General features: G+C 40.7%; 1 protein-coding gene across 1 annotated transcript in view; it reads right to left on the reverse strand.

The window, feature by feature from the left end:
• MTUS2 (microtubule associated scaffold protein 2) overlaps positions 1-21,164 on the reverse strand; it is a 406,145-nt gene that overhangs the window by 167,506 nt on the left and 217,475 nt on the right. The window contains exon 5 of the mRNA XM_012810001.2: positions 20,169-20,330. Coding sequence (XP_012665455.1) covers positions 20,169-20,330 — 162 coding nt within the window. The remainder of the gene's footprint in view (positions 1-20,168; positions 20,331-21,164) is intronic.

The raw sequence follows: 21,164 nt of genomic DNA on the forward strand, positions 1-21,164 counted from the left end.
CCCAGATGAGTTGACCCCATCAGGTGAAGGTTTGAAGGGAGGAAGCATGGGGCAGGGGTGAGAAAGTGCAGAGGAAGCAGGGCTGTGGGGAAGAGGCAGGAGAGCACAGATGGGGCTGGTGACTACCAGACCAGGGAATAGCTCAAGCCATTTGTTTTCAAACACTAGAGGCCAGCGGATCCCAACGTTCTTCCCGTCCCTGGCCCCGGCCCCCCTCTGTGAGTCATATTCTACACTGTGGGACTCCTTAACTTCTTTCTCTCTCCCACATGTGTCAACCTGTCTTCAATGGTTGCCACCACTTGTTCTTTGCCTCCTCATCCAATTTAGGCATGGGTCCACATGAACTCCCACTCTCATGTAAAGGCCCCTTTCTTTGGAGGTTCCAAGGATCTGGCTGGTGAATGAAATGCTGTTCCTACGACATAGTCACTGCCCCTCACTTTCCCAGGGCTGGTTTTCCTCCTTATCCGCAGGCTCTATCATCATCCCGAAAAATGTCAATGACCCCTGCCTTCCTCATCCAGCATCCAGCCTTCCAGCCTTTTGACACCTGTAAGTCCTGAGAAGCACCTTAAATCTGGACCCTGAGCATCAGGATGGACCTCATCACCATTTTGACTTTCCCTTCAGATACTCAGACATCCCCCTTTCTGGGTGAAACCTTCTATCCTCCAGCTGTCTCGCTATGTTGTGACTCCTCTGTCCACTCAATTCTCTAACCCAGACTACTAATCCCTTTTGCTCCAAGCCAATGACCTCTCTTATTCTTCACCTCCCTTCTTACCCAACCAACGTTTACTCCAGTGTTCTTTTCTTCTACAAAGGGCCTTCAAAATATTTGTGGAAAATGAATATTATCCAAAAACCATGCATGGATTTCATTTTTTGTGTGTGGGCTAAAATAAAGTCATACTAATTTGTTGCCACATGTTTGAACATTATCTAATCAAACTAGCACCTCAAAGCACTGAGGAGGAAAAGACCTCAGTTTGAAAAGAGTTCCTATCAGAGCAACATGAATTCTGCTGAAGCAAAAACAAACATCAAATTTATGGTGAAGCTTCAGGGAAGAATGATGAAATCACTGATGCTTTATAAAATGGTTTATGGGGATAATGCCCCCAAAGAAACCAGCAGTTTGCAAATGAATAACTTATTCTAAGAAAAGATGAAGTGACCCCAAAGATGACGCCTGTGGTGGCAGAACATTCACATCAATTTGTGTGGAAAAATTCACCTTGTTTATGCCCTAATTGGAGAGGAACAGCAACCAACAGCCGAAACGACAGCCAACACCACAGACATCTGAACTGCTTCAGTTTACACAATTCTGACTGAAAGACGAAAATTGAGCGCACTGTCCACTCGATGGGTGCCAAAACTACTGTGCCCAGATCAGCTCCAGATAAGAGCAGAACTTTCGATGGAAACTTTTAACATGTAGGATCAAGAACTGGAACAGGAGGAGAAGCATGGTTTCACCAGTACGATCCTAAGATAAAGCACAATCAAAATAATGGCTGCCAAGAGGTGGAGTGGACCGGTCCAGGGTGAAGGTCACAGCAACAGTGTTTTTGAGGATGCTCAGGGCATTTCACTTGTTGACTTTCTAGAGGGCACCAAACCAAACCAAAACCAAAACATAAAACAATAACATCTGCTGCTGATGAGGGTGTTTTGAGAAAGTTTGCCAAGGCTTTGGCAGAAAAACACTTGGGAAATCTTTACCTGAGAGTCCTTCCCCTACAATGCTCCTGCTCATTTCTCATCGAACAAGAGCGATTTTGAGAGAGTCTCAATGAGAAATCATCAGGCAGCCACCTTAAAGTCCCCATTGGCTCCTTTTGACTTCTTTTCGTTTCCTATTCTTATAAAATATTTAAAAGGCACCCATTTTTCTTCAGTTAATAACGGAAAAACCACTGTTAAATTCCCAGTTCTCTCAGTTCTTTAGGGGTTGATCAGATGGGTGATATCAGTACTTTCCAAAGGGTTTATTTATTTAAATAAATAAATTTCTTATTTAATAATATAATAAAACTTTCATTTTATTTTGTTATTTTATGTTGCTTTTTTGTGATAGAGACTCACTTTGTCACAGTGGTCCCCTGCAACCTCAAACACCTGGGTCCAAGCAATCCTCCTGCCTCAGCCTCCACCATGCCTGGCTACTTTTTATATTTTGTGTACAGACGGGGTCTTGGCTCTTTCTCAGTCTGGTCTTGAACTCCTGGCCTCAAGTAATCTGCCTGCCTTGGCCTCCCAAAGTGCCAGAATTACAGCTACAAGCCACTGTACCTGGCTTATTTTTTTTTTTTATCTTTCATTCTAATTCCATTTTTCCACGAACTTTTAAAAATCCCCTCATACTTCCCTGCTGTCCACATCTTTACTGTAATTTCTCAGAGACAACAGAAACTACCCTGGTCACAACTGTCTGCAGAACCTAGCTCAAACCAGCTGTCACCATTGTGTAGTCTAGCTGAGCACCCAGAGGGGCCACCAAATTTACAGTTACCAGATATGTGACCAGGTGGCCACAACAATTCTCCTATTTGGCTTCTACTTTTTCTCTTCATCCTCTACATACCTTTAAAAAAACTATTTATTATGTAAAATATTTTAGTTATTATTTCTAACTGACATATGAGAACTGTACTTATTTATAGGGTACAGTGTGATATTTTTATACAGGTGTACAATGTGCAAGGTGTGTAAGGATCAAATTGGAGTAATTTGCATATCTACAATTTTAAACATTTATCATTTCTTTGTGTCTGAAATGTTCAAAAATCCTCCCTTCTAGTTATTTGAAAACATAAAATAGATTATTATTATTATCATTATTATCTTTTTTAGATAGAGCCCCAAGCTGTCCCCTTGGGTAGAGTGCTGTGGCATCACAGCTCACAGCAACTTTCAATTCTTGGGCTAAAGTGAGTCTCCTGCCTCAGCCTCCCAAGTAGCTGGGACCACAGGCACTAGCTATTTTTTGGTTGCAGCCGTCATTGTTTGGCGGGCCCAGGCTGGATTTGAACGCGCCACCTTAGGTGTATGTGGCTGGTACCTTAGCCACTTGAGCCACAGGCACCGAGCCAAAATAGATTATTATTAACCAGACTCGCCCTACAGTGCAGTAGATCACTAGAATTGATTTCTCCTATGAGCTATAATTTTGTATCTGTCATCCGCCCCCTCTTTTACACGTCCAGCCTCTAGCAACCACTATTCTATCCTCCACTTCTGTGAGATGGGTTTCTTTAGCGTGCACAGATTAGTGAGAATATGTGGTATCTGTCTTCCTGGGCCTGCCTTATGGTACTTAACATAATGTTCTCCAGGCTCATCCATATTGCTCAAGTGACAGGACTTCATGCCTTTTTACGCCTGGAGTAGTCTGTTGTGCATACACAATGCATTTCCTTTGTCCATTTGTCTGCTGTCGGACATCTAAATTCATTCGATGTCTTGGCCAATGTGAATAGCTCTGCAGTAAACACAGAAGTGCAGATATCTCTTTAACATATTTATTTCCTCTCCTTCGGATATACACCATTGCTAGATCATATGGCAAAAAACCAATTTTTTAAAAAGTAGAAAGCTTCATCTCCGCACCTTTCTCAAAGATCCTTCTGCAAGGTTTTGAGCATAGCAAAACGTAGTACCTTCTCCCACTCCTCCATACACTTCCATACTCATAACTATCCATTTTTAAGCTTTTTTTAGTATTTATCATCACAGATTGAAGTAACACATTTATAATGATATTTCTTCTTGGTATTTACATTATATATATATATATATATATATATATATTTTAGTAGTTTCCTACTACAGAACATGACTATTTTGCTCTCTACAGGCTCACTTTCACACTAGCTCCCTTATCATCTCAGTATAGTTGCCCCATAATTTTTTGGTTAAGTCAAAATTCATTGTCCTCCTTGTTACAACTGTGTATTATAAATATTATTTAGAACTGAGCCATTCCATTATTATTTGACATTTTTTCCCATGGATTTAATAGCTGCCTTGGGTTTGTTTGCTTAGTTTTCTATGTACACTTTGCTAATTCTCCCCCAAACTCTCCTTCATGTAACTTTCCTCTCACAATTGTGACATGTAAGGTTACATCCGTTTCACCTTGTTTTCCTGAAGCCATTCTTCCCAGAGACTTCACTCTCTGGTTTATTTAGAATGGTCATTTCTAGGACTGTTACATGGCTGACATCTTGGGGTCATCCCTTCATCACTGTTCTGGGAAATTCCTTTGCCTCTTTCCTATGTTTGGTTCCTGCTTTCTGGACCTCCATGGGTACCTCTTTCTTGGTCTGCTTCTTTAATTTGGTAGAATACAGTTTTTCGAGTTTCTGAGAAAGGCACAAAGGAAATTAATTGTCTGACATTTTTCATGGTCGAAAATTTCTTTATACAAGTGATTGTTTGGCTTAATGCAGAATTTTACTACAGTAATCATTTTCCCCAAAGACATGAAGTCATATGTCTTTTAGCTTCCAGGATTGCTATTGACAAGCCCAATGCTAATGTCAGACTCGAGCTTTTGTCTGTGATCTACTTACTTTCTTGGGCAACTCTTGGTGTCTTCTCCCCTTCCCCAGTGTGGTGAAATTTCATGCTAACACATCTTGGTGTGGGTCTTTTTAAAATCTATGATGTTGGGCCGGATGTGGTGGCTCATGCCTGGAATCCCAGCACTCTAGGAGGCAGAGGTAGGTGGACTGCCTGAACTCACAGTTTCAAGACCAGCCTGAGCCAGCGTATGAGACCTTGTCTCTAAAAACAGCTGGGCATTGTGGTACACGCCTGTAGTCCCAGCTACTTGGGAGGCTATGGCAGGAGAATCACTTGAGCCCAAGAGTTTGAGGTTGCTGTGATCTATGACATCCTGGGCATCACTACCAAGTGAGAATCTATCTCAAAAAAAAGAAAAAAAAAAAAGAAAGAAAGAAAGAAAGAAAAGGAAAGAAAATAGTAAAATCTATGTTAGAAACTTGGTGGGCAATTTTAATTTGCAAACTCTTGTTCTAAAGATCTGGGGTGATTTCTTGAAATGTTCTGATTTCTCTGTTCTATTATCATGGAACTCCTAATGTTTGTACGTTATACACACACACACGTATGTGATATATATCTTGATAAATATATATAAAAAACCTTATATATAAATAATATATACCACACACACACATATATATATGCTGATACATATGTAACTCAAAACAAAGACATTCATATGTATGTACATCACACTCAATATGCCCAAACTTAAGCTCACAGTCAACTAGCAAGACTTATTCTTACTCTTATGTTCCCTGACTCAGTAAATGTGCTTCTTGCCTAAGTCAGAAATGTTAATCTTGTTTCCATCTCCTCCCTCTTTCCTCTCATTTCTTTATATTCAACAAGATGCCAAATCTTGTGAAATTTACATCTTATATCTCCCTTAAATTTAATCCACTTTTCCCCCAATCACTACAACTTCACAATTTAGACCAGTGCCACTTATCCACTGAACCCCACAGCAGCCTCCTACCTTGCCTTGTCTCCAGTTCCCGCTGATCCAGCTCTGCCCCGGACCTCAGCCTATAGGTCTCTGAATGCTACTGTAAATGCTCAGGGGTTACAACTTTTTTATGCTCTTGACCTGTCCATATTCCCCATTAGACAGTATGTTCCATGGCAATTGGCTACTCAGTAGATATTGTAAACAAATAAGTTGGCTATTATTACTAACCAATCATGTTCTTCCTCCATGGAAAATGAAATCAACCCTGAGATTAGGTGAGTCCTGACATGTTGAAACCTCTTCTTATTTTCTTCTTCTCCTTTTTCTCTATTTCTCTCTCCCCACATAATAAACAGACAAGTCATAAATGATTAATGAGGAATGACTCTACACCCTGTTTGAAACAAAATGAGCTAATCTCTGAATATGACGGATTTGTGGGAAGAAGATAATCTAGTTCTCCTGGGGAATCGGGATGTTGCATGATCTATTAGGTACTAAGAAAATGTGAATAAGTCAGTCGTAGTGAAAAGAAGACTTTGCATTTTTGAAATGACATTACAGATATTTGGGTTTTATTCATTGTGGTGGTTTTAGTTAAATGATCCAAAATGAAAGCAATGATTTAGATTATTTGTCTCACTTCACTCAATAATTTTACTTTCACATTAACTAGAGCACAATAAAGTTGTGTTTTTTTAGAGCTAACATTTTCCTCTTATAAATAAAAAATCCTTAACATGGTCTATGTAGTCTTAAATAAGTGTCCTCATGAAGGGTGAGTCACCCTTTTAAAAATTTTTTCTGAACTATCTTTGTGGGTCTATAGGATTTGATATGGCATTAGCTATTGGAGATTTCAAAATGAAAAGACAAAATCCTTATTTATGGAAGATCATCAATTAGTAGGACACATAAATAAATAATGACAAGATAATGCAGCAAGTGCCAGTGAGAGGTCTGGGTCAAGATTTCTCTCAGGGAGCTCAGAGGAGGAGCCAGGTCTGGCTTCACTAAACATCATTACGTTTTGGCTGAGATGTGAAGAATCCAGAAGATTTGCTAATGAAAAAAGGTACTGGGTAGTGCCTGTGGCTCAAGCAGTAGGGTGCAAGCCCCACATACCAGAGGTGGCAGGTTCAAACTCAGCCCTGGCCAAAAAGTGCAACCAAGAAAAAAAGAAAAAAGCACTTCAGGGAGGGGGACTGTGTGCAAAGGTTCCAGGTGTAAAGGGACAGTGTGTCAGGGAGAGCTGAGTGGGGATGAAACGGGGGTCTGTTTCTTTAGCCCAGCCTACATTGTCTCTAGCCCCCAGGACCTCCAACTTCACCAGACCTCCAATGTGTGTGAACTCTCCTAAAATCCAAATCAAGGCCAAATATGACTACTGTTCAATTAAATACCGATTGTACTCTTTTTTCCTCCTTTCTGTCTTAACCAATGTGAAACTTTGGGATTGAGGTTGCCTATGAATGGAAATGATGACTAATAAATAGAAAGTAAGCAGGAAATGAAACCATCTTTGGCTGCTATTGCCTAAAATTCTAACCAAGTTATCTGGCTGACATGTCGGATCAAGATTCAGCCGTCTCACAATGTAAGGGTGCTCAGCATGTCCCCGGGTGAAGGGCTCAATTGCCACTTGAACTGTACCTGAGAATTGAAAACAATGTCTTCTAAACATTTGCACCCTCATATTAATTTGAAATAATAAAAAAAGACTCAGCCATCAAAGGTATATAAATATTTAAATAACTTATTTCTTTTCTTACGAAGGATTCGTATTCATCAGAGGAAAGTGAAAAAATACATTTTTTCTTTATTTGTATCATATTCTCACCCAGCCACATCACTATGAACCCATCATTTCAGACCATATTACATGCATTTATCTATTTTCTCTTAATGAAATTCTATATAGTTTTGAGCCCTTTTAACTGTGAAATACAGGATGGCCATAACTATTTAAATAGTTAAACTGCACATGAACTTCATGGCCACCCTGTGGTCCTTAAGATTTATCTGAACTTGAGCAAGGTGGCTCACGTCTATAATCCTAGCACTTTGGGAGGCCGAAGCAGAAAGATCCCTTGAACTTAGGAGTTTGAAAGCAGACTGAGTAAGAGTGAGACCCCATTTCTACTAAAAATAGAAAAACTAGGCAGGCACTGTGGCAGCCTCCTGTAGTCCTGGATACTTGGGAGGCCAAGGCAAGAGGATTGCTTGAGCCCAGGAGTTTGAGGATGCTGTGAGCTGTGATTGGACAGCACTATAGTCTACGAGGAAACAGAGAGAAACTCTGTCTTGAAAAAAAAAAGACTTCTCTGTTCATTCTAATGAAGAACTATATAACAAACACCCATGAAATTGCTGCCCAGGTAAAGAATTAGAACATTAGGACAGCTCTGGGACCCGAGAAGCATGCCAGGTCTCAATGCTTTTTTTCTCATTTGAAAAAACCACTGTCTAGACATTTTTAGTCATCATTTAAACAAACTATGTTTTTGTTCATAATTTTATCACTCCACGTGCACCCTTAACAATATCCTTAACTCTGTTTATAAACTTTATATCAGTGAAACCATACTGTTTGGATTCTGTGGACTTGACCCTTTACAAAACCTTACACCTGTCATTTTCATCCATACGTAACACGTAGCTCTCATTCCCTCTCATGGCCAAACAGTGACCCACTGTGCATATGTATCACAGCGTGTTCGTTTATTCCACCACTGATGGCTGCTTGAGTTGCTTCCACTTCCAGCCTTTAGCACTTAGGAACAATGCTGCTTTGAAAAGCATTGCACATGTCTCCTGGCACACATGTGTATGAATTTTTTATACACCTGTCAGTGGAATCCTTAAATAATGGCACATATGAAACTTTATTAGAAAGGGAACACTTCTACACTGCTGGTGGGAATGCAAACTAATACGTTCCTTTTGGAAAGACGTGTGGAGAACACTTAGAGAACTAAAAATAGACCTGCCATTTGACTCTACAATTCCTCTACTAGGTATATATCCAGAAGACCAAAAATCATACTACAACAAAGATATTTGTACCAGAATGTTTATTGCAGCCCAATTCATAATTGTTAGGTCATGGAAGAAACCCAAGTGCCCATCAACCCATGAATGGATCAGTAAATTGTGGTACACGTACACCATGGAATACTATGCAGCCCTAAAGAAGGACGGAGACTTTACGTCCTTCATGTTTATATGGATAGAATTGGAAAATGTTCTTCTTAGCAAAGTATCTCAAGAATGGAAGAAAAAGTATCCAATATACTCGGTCCTACTATGAAACTAATTTATAGCTTTCATATGAAAGCTATAACCCAATTATAGCCCAAGAATATGGGGAAAGGGGGGGGAGGATAGGTGGAGGGAGGGTGATTGGTGGGACCACACCTATGGTTCATCTTATAAGGGTATATGTGAATCTTTCTAAATGTAGAATATAAATGTCTTAACCCAATAACTAAGAAAATGACATGAAGACTATGTTAACCAGTTTGATGAAAATATTTCAGATTGTATATACAACCAGCACACTGTACCCCATGACTGCATTAATATACACAGCTATGATTTAATTTTTAAAAAAAGAAAGAAACTTTGTTAGATAATACAACACTATTTCCCAGAGTGGCTATGTCCTCATCCATGCCAGAACTGGAGGAGTTTCTTCATGTACATCTTCACTAACACTTAGAAGGCCAGATCTGAAAAATGTTGCCACTCCAACTGGTGCATACCTCAGTGTGATTTGAACTGAATTTTCCTGATTACTGATAAAGTTTAGCACAATTTTAATATGTCTATTAGCCATTTGATTTTTTTTAACTTTTGTGGAATACTGACCAAGTCCCCTTTTTTTTTGTCTGATGTTTTATGCACTGACTTATAAGGTTGCAATATAATTTTGTAACCATTTTAAAAACTTGATATGTTATGATAATCTTTAATTACATTTATCTACAATATTTTTTCAAATGTAAACTAGTTAGTAACTTAGTAGTTTAAATGAAGACTCACAATTGAGACAGTAGCCACTGTAAAATAGAAATGGTGATTACAAAGACCAACTGTTTTCAAGTTGGAGGTGGAAATAGATAAGACACAAGGGGGAGGTTCTTTAGGTGCTCTTATAAAACAGGTCCCAGAAAGCTTGTTCTCCCCATCTGCCAGGTGAGGACACAGCAAAAATGTGTCACCTATGAGCAACGGCCCTCACCAGACTGAGTCTTCTGGTGCCTTGATCTTGGATTTCCCAGGCTCCAGAACTGTGAGAAATAAAAGTTTGTTGTTTACAAGCCACCTAGTCTGTGGTATTTTGTTATATCAACCTTAACAGACTAAGACAAAACCTGCGGATTATAAAGCATTGTGCTAGTGGGCTGGAGGGGCTTCCACTCATATCCGCCAGGCTGCTAAGGTGCTTATGGATTAGCAAAGTGTGGAGCCTGAAGTGGATTTCAATACAAATTTGCTGACTGATTGATTAAAGATAAAAGAGGGGAAGACTCTTCAATGCCCAAGAAATGTGCCACTCTTTTCCAGCATTTGTCTGCCTAGTATTTGTCTCTTTCCTATACTTGCATTTTTTCATTTTTTCCTTTACAACCTAGGAAGACTACTGTCTTCAACTACTACTGTCTTCTAATACTACACCTGATAAGCACTACTGGCTTAAAACACTTCAAATACTACTGTTAGTATTTTGTAGTTTTTCCACATCATATAGGGAGTAGAATATATAACTCTGGAGAAAAATATATAACTTTTAAAACAGTGACATGTAATTAAAGTTGCATGCTCATCACATGCTATGAGATTGGGCTACATTAGCAATTCGCGTGACAATGCATTTATAGTACAGTAGGCAGAGTTCTGAAACATACAAATACTGGACATTACAATGGGAAACACAGCTCTAAAAGGCCATTTGCATTAATTACTGCTGGACTAGCTCCCATCGCTCCTCAAGGCTGACAAGCAGGGTGGGCAAATACCAGGTGTGTAACCTTTTAGCCACAGGACACAGATATGCTCTTAAATGAGAGGTAGGATTTTAGTGCCCTACTTTTGAAGAGTCTCCAAGAAATGAAAGGTTTCACGCTAGCCTGCAGGTGACTTAATATCAACGTGAGCCTCAGAGGTTTATAAATTCTTCTCTGGAATGCTTTAAAAATTATCTAAAATATTATTTTTGCTCTGATTTTAGTGAAAGTATTTGAAAGGCATAGCAGCAAAAGATAAATGGATCATTTTCCTTACTCGGATCCTTCTGTGGCATTTCAATTTATAACAGATAAACAGCACCCTGGGCCCCTGAGGTTATTAGGGTTTTCAACTTAAATGCCCTAAAAAATAATTCAAACTGAAGTTTAGTAGGGTCATCAGTAAAATTGGAGACTAATTAAACTGCCGTGAATTTTCTGTGCAATTTATTTGTCATGCTGTCTCTTAGCCATTTCATGAGCAATGGCCCTCACCGGACTGAGTCTTCATAGCTTGCAAGTTCCTCCGTGAAAAGGTTTGGAAGGGGAAGGCGGGGGTATGCGTGTCTACTTCAAAATTAACAAGGCACCTAAATGTCAGTAGCCTTAGTCCAAGATTTTAAAGAGAGGAATGTTTGGGAAACCTCTAACTTTACGAAAAAGGAATTCATGTTGTTGATCTTCATGGAATCAGTTCCCCACCTTTGGTGTCTGGCAAATTCTGTCACAATTTTAGGTCTTGGTGTTTTCTGCATGCTGCATCAGGTCGCTATCAGCATGCCTTCGTTGTACACTTCTTCCCTCTTTCATGGCACTCAGCATAGCTGTAATTAAATGCGTAAGTGCAAGTTTAATGTTTCTCTATCTGGGACGCCATCAGCTCCACAGGGATGAAGACTGCGGCTAGCACATTCATCACGACTTCCAGGTACCAGCACAGCTCCCCTCGAGGAGGGTGCTTGATGGCACTCATTGGACAAAGGGAAGCCCATCCAATGTTCACCTGTCCTGACCGCCTGGAACATCTGGGAGTTGACTTTGGTGTCACGGCCTGTGAGACACAGGCTTCCTGGCCTTCCTTCCGCTGGCAGGTAAGAACGGCAGATGGGCCATCTGAGACTTGTACCCAGAAAAACATATATATGGCAATCATAAAAAATGATAAAGACTTTACATCTTTTATGTTTACTTGGATGGAGTTGAAACACATTCTTCTTAGTAAAGTATCTCACGAATGGAAAAAAATTATATCCGATGTACTCAATACTAGTATGAAACCAATATATAAACAATGACCGAACAAATGATAAAACACAAAAATAGTCTAGCAAGGAGGAGGGGTGGAGGATGGAGGGAGTGGGCATTTGTAGGGATCTCACATAATAATGTACACAATGTGAGGGCACTCAGCACACCCCTTGGGCAAAGGGCTCTTCTACAACTTGAACGTTACCTTGGAAGCAAAAAGATTGTAACATAAAAATTTGTACCCTCACATTAATGTGAAATAAAAATAAAGTTAAAAAACCAAATTGACCGTCTCAGACTGAGATCGCCTTTATGAGATACCCACTCTGCTCTGTGCCCTTTCCTTATGTTAATTCTCACAACAATCCATGGAATAGGTACTATTACCCTCCTCCCCAACGCATGCTGACTTGTCCCAGGTCAAATGGCTGAGATGCAGAACTAGGCTTGGTGCTCAGCTGGCCTCTCATGGGGTGGGGTATCTTTGCCACCTTCCTTTAGTTCACTATAGAGCTTTGCTGGGAAACAGCCGTTTAGTCTCTCATCTGTAAGAGGCTAAAGAGTTGCTGTTGTACAATTCAATTAGTCATCCTAGAGCTGTGACAAACATCAGAGCCCCAATATAAAAATCTTCTACAACTATATAATAGGGGGGAAAACCCATATTTTGACCTGCTGCGCCCAAACAGAAAAATGCATTTTTAAAATGAAAACCTAGCAAAAAACTGAATTTCTTTTAGGATATCCAAAGTCAAGTTAGAAGAAGTATTGATACAAAATAATCAGTAGGACAAAGGAAAAATTTGACTTTTTTTTTTTTTGCAGTCTCTGACTCTGTGCTTTAAAAAGTAGTGGCTACATACCTGAGTCGAGGTGTAGAAGCTACTTCGATGCATTAGGTATTTGAGAAGTGCACTGTGGTTCTGACATTACCACTGGTGAACTGGTTGGTAAGGCAGGGTGCAAAAACAACCTAACCATTTTGTCAGACTTCCTCAGAATCCATCCAAAGTCAAGTGGAGCCTCCGTGTTAGACAGGACCAGGAGGTGCAGCTCCTTCAGGCCCAGCCCTGCTGCACACACAGGGCCTGGCTTCCCCCCTCACAGACCTGGCTCCATCCTCTCCTTTTCTCCACCTCCTTTTCTTGATCTTTCTAGACATGAAGGTTAAGTGTCACTCATTGTAAACACTAAGGGCTTCCTTCGACTGTACTTCCCCTTCAAGCCGCCATCCTATTTGCGTTCCCTCCACTTTTCCACTCCTCAAGGAGCTATTTCTGCTCATAGCTTCTTTTTCTTCAGCTACTCTTCCCCCTCTGCCCCGAAAGCTCTTCCAAGGCCCTCCCCGTCCCTACCTCACAGGGCCTTCCTTGCCTGCTCCTTCTGCTTTGGTAACCAAGGGGCTAATCTCAGACCTCTCTGCACTTCCTATGCCCTCTCAGGCAAACTCACACACACCCTGAGCCTTAATTCCCAGCAGTGACTATAAGCTTATAACTCCAAGTCTCATTCTCCAGCTGGAAACTCTCCTTTGAGCTCCAGGTTTGTTCCCAACTGCCACCTGTACCTTGTTACCTGGATGTTTCCCAAACACCTCAAACTCATCTCATCTACAACCAAATTTACTGTCTTCTCTTTAAATCTGTCTTCTTTTGCCTTCAGTCCAGTAATTAAAAGCAGCATTAGCCTCCAAGTTGTCTAAGTTAAGGTGCCTACAGCATTTCTGACCAAGCCCTACATGTGTCGGGCTATTACAGCTCATCAAAATATTGATCCACAGTTTGGGCATGGTGGCTCATGCCTCTAATCCCAGTACTTTGGGAGGCCGAGATGGGAGGATTGCTTAAGCCTAAGCGTTCAAGACCAGCTTGGGCAACACGGCAAGACCCAGTCTCTACAAAAAAGTAAGAAAATTAGCAGGATGTGGTAGTGTGCTCTTGTAGTCCCAGCTACATGGGAGGCTAAGGAAGGAGGATTACTTGAGCCCAGGAGTTAAAGGTTATAGCCAAGACACTACACTCCAGCCTGGGTGACAGAGCAAGACCCTGCAAACAAACCCCATTGATCAACAGTGTTTTAATAATTATTTCTCTGTGGTTGTTCAGGACCATTCTGTGAACCCTCTGAAGTCAGGAATCATGTCTCACTCATCCCGTGACTGCCCCCCAGAACAATACTTAGTGACCAGGCTGCTGAAGCCAGGAAGGTAGACAGCAGCTATACAATGTCCTTCAGTCTAGAACAGGAAAGGAAGTAATTGTTATGGTCATAAAATTTCTACCTAGAAGAGCAAGTCCAGCAAATTGTTGGACACTTGCAGGACAGCTGGATGAAATGCTTACTCGAGTTTTCAACAAAGTTCATATGAAGGAACAACTAAGTATAGACTTAAAATTTTGCCCTGGAGAAAATAACACATTTGTTCAGGGAGGAAGGGCTGAGTGAATGTTTTCACACACACACAAAATGATTTCTGTTATTAAGGAAAGACTTCTCTCCCCAGATGGTGTTATTTGGAGTTTTGTGGAAAACCTGCCGATCATGTGTGAGGTATACTCAGCCATGAGGAAGGAGGAAGGGAGGACCACATAGAGGTCATGAGATCCCCACCTGCTCTCCTAACCAGGTGACCCCAAGGAGGCCAGGCCTGAGGCAGGAAACCCTGGCCACCACCCCCAGTTCACACACATGGAATCTACTGGTAATCTACAGCCCACGATTCTGATAGTGACCAGCTGCACGGTTATAGTATTAGGGTCAGAGTCCTGGGAATAGGCACAGCACACATTTATTTCTGGATGCCACTGTGTGGCCTTGGACAACTCAGGTCACATTTCTGAGTTACAGTTTTTCCATTTGTAATAATTTCTCTCTACCTCTTAGGATTTTTGTGAGGACCAAATTAGATTCTATATATTAATGTTTTATAAAGTAATAGAAGGTGGAGGAACATGTTTATCAAGATTGCATGGCTTTAAAAATTGCCTATGTTATGCAGGAATGCTTGAAAAAGTAATGAAATCTTTATAGCCTAAAATACTACCTGCCTTGACACTGGAAATAGAATACCTCATTTCCATTTGACTCTCCTTCTACCAAGACAGCCACTCTCTTACACATTTCACCACGCTATTATGCAACACGGTAAACACACACTAAACCAAGTTAACGTACTGTTTCCACAGGGTTTCATCTTCTGTAACACACACAGATGCTGCTCCCCACCCTCTGGGTGATTTTAAAGGAAATCCCAGATTGTATATTTCATATATGTGAGTTTCTAAAACATGAGTCTTTTTAAAAACATAACCACAAATATTACCATCAAACTCAAAATGTTAACAATTCTTTAATCATCAAATAGCCAATGTTCTCATTTTCTAATTATACAATTTTTTTTTGGTGTGTTTGTTTGGATGAGGATCTAAAACGAAATTCATACTGCAACTGGCTGATACGTTAGTCTTTCATAAGAGATCCCCACCTGTACTCCGAACCAGGTGACCCCAAGGAGAGCCAGGCCAGGTTCCCACTCCCTTTCCTTTTTTTCCTAAAGATGTTTTATTTTTTTTTAAACCATTTTTGTTGTGGCTGCAACTGTTGAGTAGATCAGCTAGTCTGTCCTTAGTTATTCCCAGAGTCTGAGTTTGCTGGCTCTGTCCCCGTGGTGTTATAGAATAGACTTCTCCGCATTCCTTTGCATTTCTGGTAAATTAGTTAAATCTAGAGGCTATGTCAGATTCATTTTTTCCCTAAGACTAATCCTAGGTAATTTTTGTATATCTCCATCGGTGTAGTTCAGAATGTCTGGTTATATCTCCCAATTGATTACAAACTGCAAAAGAGATGGTATTTTCACTTCTTCATTATTAGCTAGAATACTTTTGTAAAGAGAAACTTACCCCTCACCAACTATTTGGTTATCTTGAGGTACAGACTAACTAGGTGAAGTTGCTAAAACGTTTTAACTTTTTCTTCATTATGAGATTTTAAAATAATGAGGTTGTTTTCTAGCATTCCTCAAATGACTAGTTTTGGGTCGGTTTGTTTTTTTATAATATGCCTTCATTGATATACTTTTTTTTTTTTTTGAGACAGTCTCACTGTTTCGGTTGAGTGTCTATGTTGTCCTTGGTTGAGTGTTGTGGCATCACAGCTCATAGCAACCTCAAACTCTTGGGGTTAAGCGATTCTCTTCCCTGAGTCTCCCGACTAGCTGGGACTACAGGTGCCCAGTACAATGCCCAGCTCTTTTTTGGTTGGAGTTGTCATTGTTGTTTAGCAGGCGTGGGCTGGGCTCAAACCTGCCAGCCTCGGTGTATGTGTCTGCCGCCCTACTCACTGAGCTATGGGCACCGAACCAGGTATCATATATTTTGATGAGTATTAATCCATTGCAGTTACTAATCTTATTGATATTCAAATTCTTTTTAAAAGTTTTATATTTTTATCAACAGAAGTTTATTCAGGTCTACTCTTGAATCTTTTCCATAGAACACTAGGAGTCTCTGAATTCAGTGGGGCAAGATGTTTTGGGATCTACATTTACATGAAAGAGTGAATAGACATGTGATTTGTTAAATACTGACAAACACTCCTTTGGAGTAGCATTTTGTATTTGTACCAAAGACACATGTATATGAGAATGCCAGCTTCCTTGTAGCCTCACAAATAGAGTATGTCATCAAACTTTTGGGTTTTTGCCAGTCTAATACGTGTGATATTGTAGTCCACTGAAGTTTTACTCCACATTTTTCTTATAAGTGAAGTTGTTTTTTTCTTTTTTGAGATAGAGTCTCACTGTATTGTGCTCAGTAGAGTGCCATGGCATCACAGTTCACAGCAGCTTCAAATTCTTGGGCTTAAGAAGCGATTCTCTCCCAAGTAGCTGGGACATCAGGTGCCCACCACAATGCCCGACTATTTTTTGGTTGCCGGTGTCACTGTTGTTTTAGCAGACGTGGGCCGGGCTTGAACCTGACACCTTCGGTGTATGTGGCCAATGCCCTACTCACCAAGCTACAGGTGCCAAACCAAAGTTGATCATTTTTTCATATGGCTAAGAGCCATTTGCATTGCTTTTTCTAAGAATTGTCTATTCAAGTTCCTTGCCTGTTTTTCTGTAACAGTGGTTCATGAAGTATAATCTCTACACTACCAGCAGCAGTAGCACCAGAGAATTTGTTAGCAATGCAAATTCTCAGGTCCAAACCAAACCTACTCAATCAAAAGCTCTGGGGATGGAACCTAATAATCTTTGCTTTTACAGACCCTGCAGGTGACTCTGGATATACTAAAGTTTAAAAGACACTGGTTTCCAAGGTTGATTCAACAACTGTAATAAGACTTTCCATTGGCTTGTCTAATTATTTTCTAATTAAACTAAAGCCAAAATGTTAATAAACTGAAACTGAAAGATCTCTGTGACATTCACTCATTCATTGACTTATTTGACATTAGTAAGCACATAGTACAAGTCAGAGCTGTGGCTGGCAGTGGGATGCTGTGTGGGACAAAAGTGACAGGGTCACTGCCCCTAGAAGCTGACGTTCCCCTGAAGAACAAAACTAACCAAACCAATGTAAGTCTTATCAAAGGGAACATCAAGGTGCTATTAGAGCAAGCGCTAGTTTCGTTAGTCGTCAGAGAGACATAAAATAATACAACACTGAGATAGCACATTGTTCCAACTAAGTGGACCAAGATTTAAGAAAGGGATTGTACGTATTCCTAGCAGGCGTAGGGGTGGAAAACATTGCAGCCTCTTTGAAAGGATTAGGTGTATCTATTAATGCATCAAACAAAGCAATCTCACTCCTGGGAGCTGATCTCAAAGAAAGAATGCCGCCTACTCAAGGCTGCTATAGCAGCATTGTCTGTCATGGAAAAACACTGGTTACAAAGTGAAAGCCCGCCATAGGGAATGGTTGAATAAGTCATGGTGTACATACACCATGCAGCCATTGGGAAGAATGAGTCATACCACTGACTTGAAGGTATTTCTGTGATGTACTTTGAGTAAAGAAAATAACATGGAAAAAAAAAAAGAAAACAACATGTAGATAAATGGGTATGATGGAGTCTCATTTTAGGAAACTCATAAGTTTAAGAAACAAGGCATATGTATGTACATTGACATATCGCTATATGAGCATAGAAGAAAAATATGGAGAAATAAATACTGACATGGAGAGCTACATGTGGTGGATTAGGGTCCACTCTCCTGGGCATGGGGAGTGTGCCTTTATAGTGCAGAGGAAGGCAGGCTAAGAACAATATGCTTCAACACCCCTGAGGGTAAACAGGCAGATCTGCTTGTACGCCTTTGCATCTGCTAAGTTCCCTATGTCCAGTCCCTAGCTTTGTGGATGTGGAGAGGCAGGTTATGGGAATTTCTTTTGCTGGCATGAATCTAGCAGGCACAGCATGACTCTAGAGCCAACCTTGCTATCCATCCTTGGGTTCTAGCTTTAGAGGTTCAAGCCAAGAGCCAACAGGGGCACAGAGCTCCTAGGCTGGTAGTCAGTGGTCCTGTGAGGCTCTGGGATTCGTTCCTGGAGATGCTGCCTGGAGCTTGCTCCTACAGCCCTTCCACTGATTTTATAAGCACCCACTTCTCTAAGAACAAATGCCATTCTGCTTAAAATAGCTTGGTTCTTGCTTTCTGAAATCAAAACTGTGTGATTCAAATGGTTACTAGTCATGGAAAGAATGAGAGGTAGTTATAAGAATTTAAACATGTGGCTCAGTGCCTGTGGCTCAAGTGGCTAAGGTGCCAGCCACATACACCCAAGGTGGCAGGTTCGAATCCAGCTTGGGTCCGCCAAACAACGATGACAGCTGCAACCAAAAAAATATAGCAGGGCGTTGTGGCGGGCGCCTGTGGTCCCAGCTACTTGGGAGGCGGAGGCAGGAGACTCACTTGAGCCCGGGAGTTGGAGGTTGCTGTGAGCGGTGATGCCACAGCACTCTACCCAGGGGGACAGCTTGAGTCTCCTGTCTCAAAAAAATAAAAAAATAAAAAATAAAAAAGATTTAAACATGTGAATACATGAAAATGCCTTGAAATCTTCTCCTCCTCTTCTTCTTTACCATTTAAAACCCATGCCAAAACTATTAATGATATAGGTCTGGGGAAAGATTTTATACAGAAGACCCCACTGGCAATTGCAGCAATATTGAAAATAAATAAATGGGACCTGGTCAAGCTTAAAAGCTTCTGCACAGCTAAGGACACAATAAACAAAGCAAACAGTCTTCCAAAAGAGAGAAGATAAATGGGTATGAATCGGACAAAGGACTGATAAGCAGAATCTACAGAGAACTCAAGCAAATCAACACGAAAAGAGCAAACAATCTAATTAACCACTGGGCAAGGGAAATGAACAGAGAACTTTCTCTTAAGAAGACAGAAGAATGGCCAACATACACGTGAAAAAATGCTCATTGTCCCTAATCATTACAGAAACGTAAAGCAAAACTACCTTGAGCTATCACTTAGTGAGAATAGCCCATACCACAAGTCCTAACACTGCAGATGCTGGTGCGGAGAAAATGAAAGATTTATACACTGTCGGTGGATATTGCAAACTAATACACCCTTTTTGGAAAGAAGTACGGAGGTACCTTAAGGAGCTAAAAGTAGACCTTCCATTTGATCCTCAATACCATTCTAGGTATCTATCTAGAAGAAAAAAAATCATTTTACCATAAGGACATTTGAGTTCAAATCTTTATAGTAGCTCAATTCACAAATGCAAAGATGTGGAAATGAGTCAAGTGCTCATCAACCCATGAATGGATTAACTGTGGTGTATGTATACCATGGAATACTATGTAGCCATAAAATGATGGAGACTTTGTATCTTTTGTATTTACCTGGATGGAGCTGAAGAACATTCTCCCTAATAAAAGTGTCTCAAGAATGGAAAAGCAAGCATCTAATGTACTCAATACTAATTTAAAACTAGTAGATGAATAACTATAAGCCCCCCCCAAACAAATTAAATTCAAGAGGGGAGCAGGAGGAATGGGAGAAGGGAGGCAAGGAGATCAGTAAGCTCCCACCTAAGGGGTACAATGTAGGGGTATATGGCACACCTTCTGGGTGAAGGACTCAAATACAACTTGGACTGTTCCTAACACATTGTAACCTAATTATATGTACTCTTACATGAAAGAAAGAAAGAAGGGAGGGACTGAGGGAGGGAGGGAGGGAGGGAAGGAAAGAAGGAAATCTTCACTGATACTGAAAACAAAAATAAAAAAAAAAACTCATCATTCCATCTAAATAACTGATGTACACAGAGACTTTCAAAGGACTTTTCATTAATGCAGAAACGGCACTCCACATTGAGTCTCTCCAAGGCAGAAAGTCTTACCGGCAGGTGTGGAAGTGGATTTTGGTGCTGGAAGTAAACTCCTCCGGGGCGCTGTCACACTAGAGGATGCCAGTGGGGCTGCACGGCCAGCTCCCTTGGGTGTGTCTTTAGAAGGCAGTGCTGCCTTCAGAACCGGCTGTTCTTCATTCCCGAAGGTTGAACCTGTGGGAGGCAGAGAGTGTGTTAATTATAACTTCATGAAAAATGGATGGATGGTCTTGCCATTTGCACTTGCCAACCAATTTTAATGCCATCATCTGCTTTAGAACTTGACCTAATTCTCAGTAAGTGACCTTGAAAAGTTTCTCTCTGGAACTGTATGTAGAAAAGGACTCCTTATAATCGCTGCACAAATGTGTGCCACACAAATCCCCTGCATTAAAAGGGGCTCCACAAAAGCCAAGAGCAGCCTTGCTCCTCTAAAATTTTACACACACATGCACTCACACACACACAGTTTGCCTATGTTTACCTGCAAATGCCTGTGTATATCAGGAGCATTTATTTGGCTTTGCCACATAAAATGTGAGTGACTCGGAAGAAGAATTAGTGTTTATTTGAATATGTCACATATAATGTGAGTGACTCAGGAGAAAAATAAGAATGTACACGTGTACCCTGAGCCCAGGAAGTTCATTCAGAGCTCCTCGAAATCCCAACTCATTCATCCTATCCTGAGGCTTGAAGGTGGGGTGAGGGGTGGGGGTGGGAGATGGAGAAAGAGAATTCCTTTGAAGCTCATGCCCGTATCAAACTGGGAGGACCCCAAATTCGAGCCTAGCTGAAAGCAGAAGACATTTATTGATAATTGCAGTTTACTAGTCAATTTAGAAATAGTCTCTTTGTCTATAGAACAGCTTGGTCTAACCCACCACTTTGACACCACAGACCTGGCAGACTGGGATTATGTTTGGGTCAGATTTAAATATGCAAAGTTGCTTACCTCAAATCTTTCCAAACCTTTTGTGGTTTATACATTTGCAATCTCATAAAGAC

This window comes from Otolemur garnettii, unplaced genomic scaffold (assembly GCF_000181295.1).
Source record: "Otolemur garnettii isolate 467f Iridium unplaced genomic scaffold, OtoGar3 scaffold00120, whole genome shotgun sequence".
Taxonomy (NCBI): domain Eukaryota; kingdom Metazoa; phylum Chordata; class Mammalia; order Primates; family Galagidae; genus Otolemur; species Otolemur garnettii.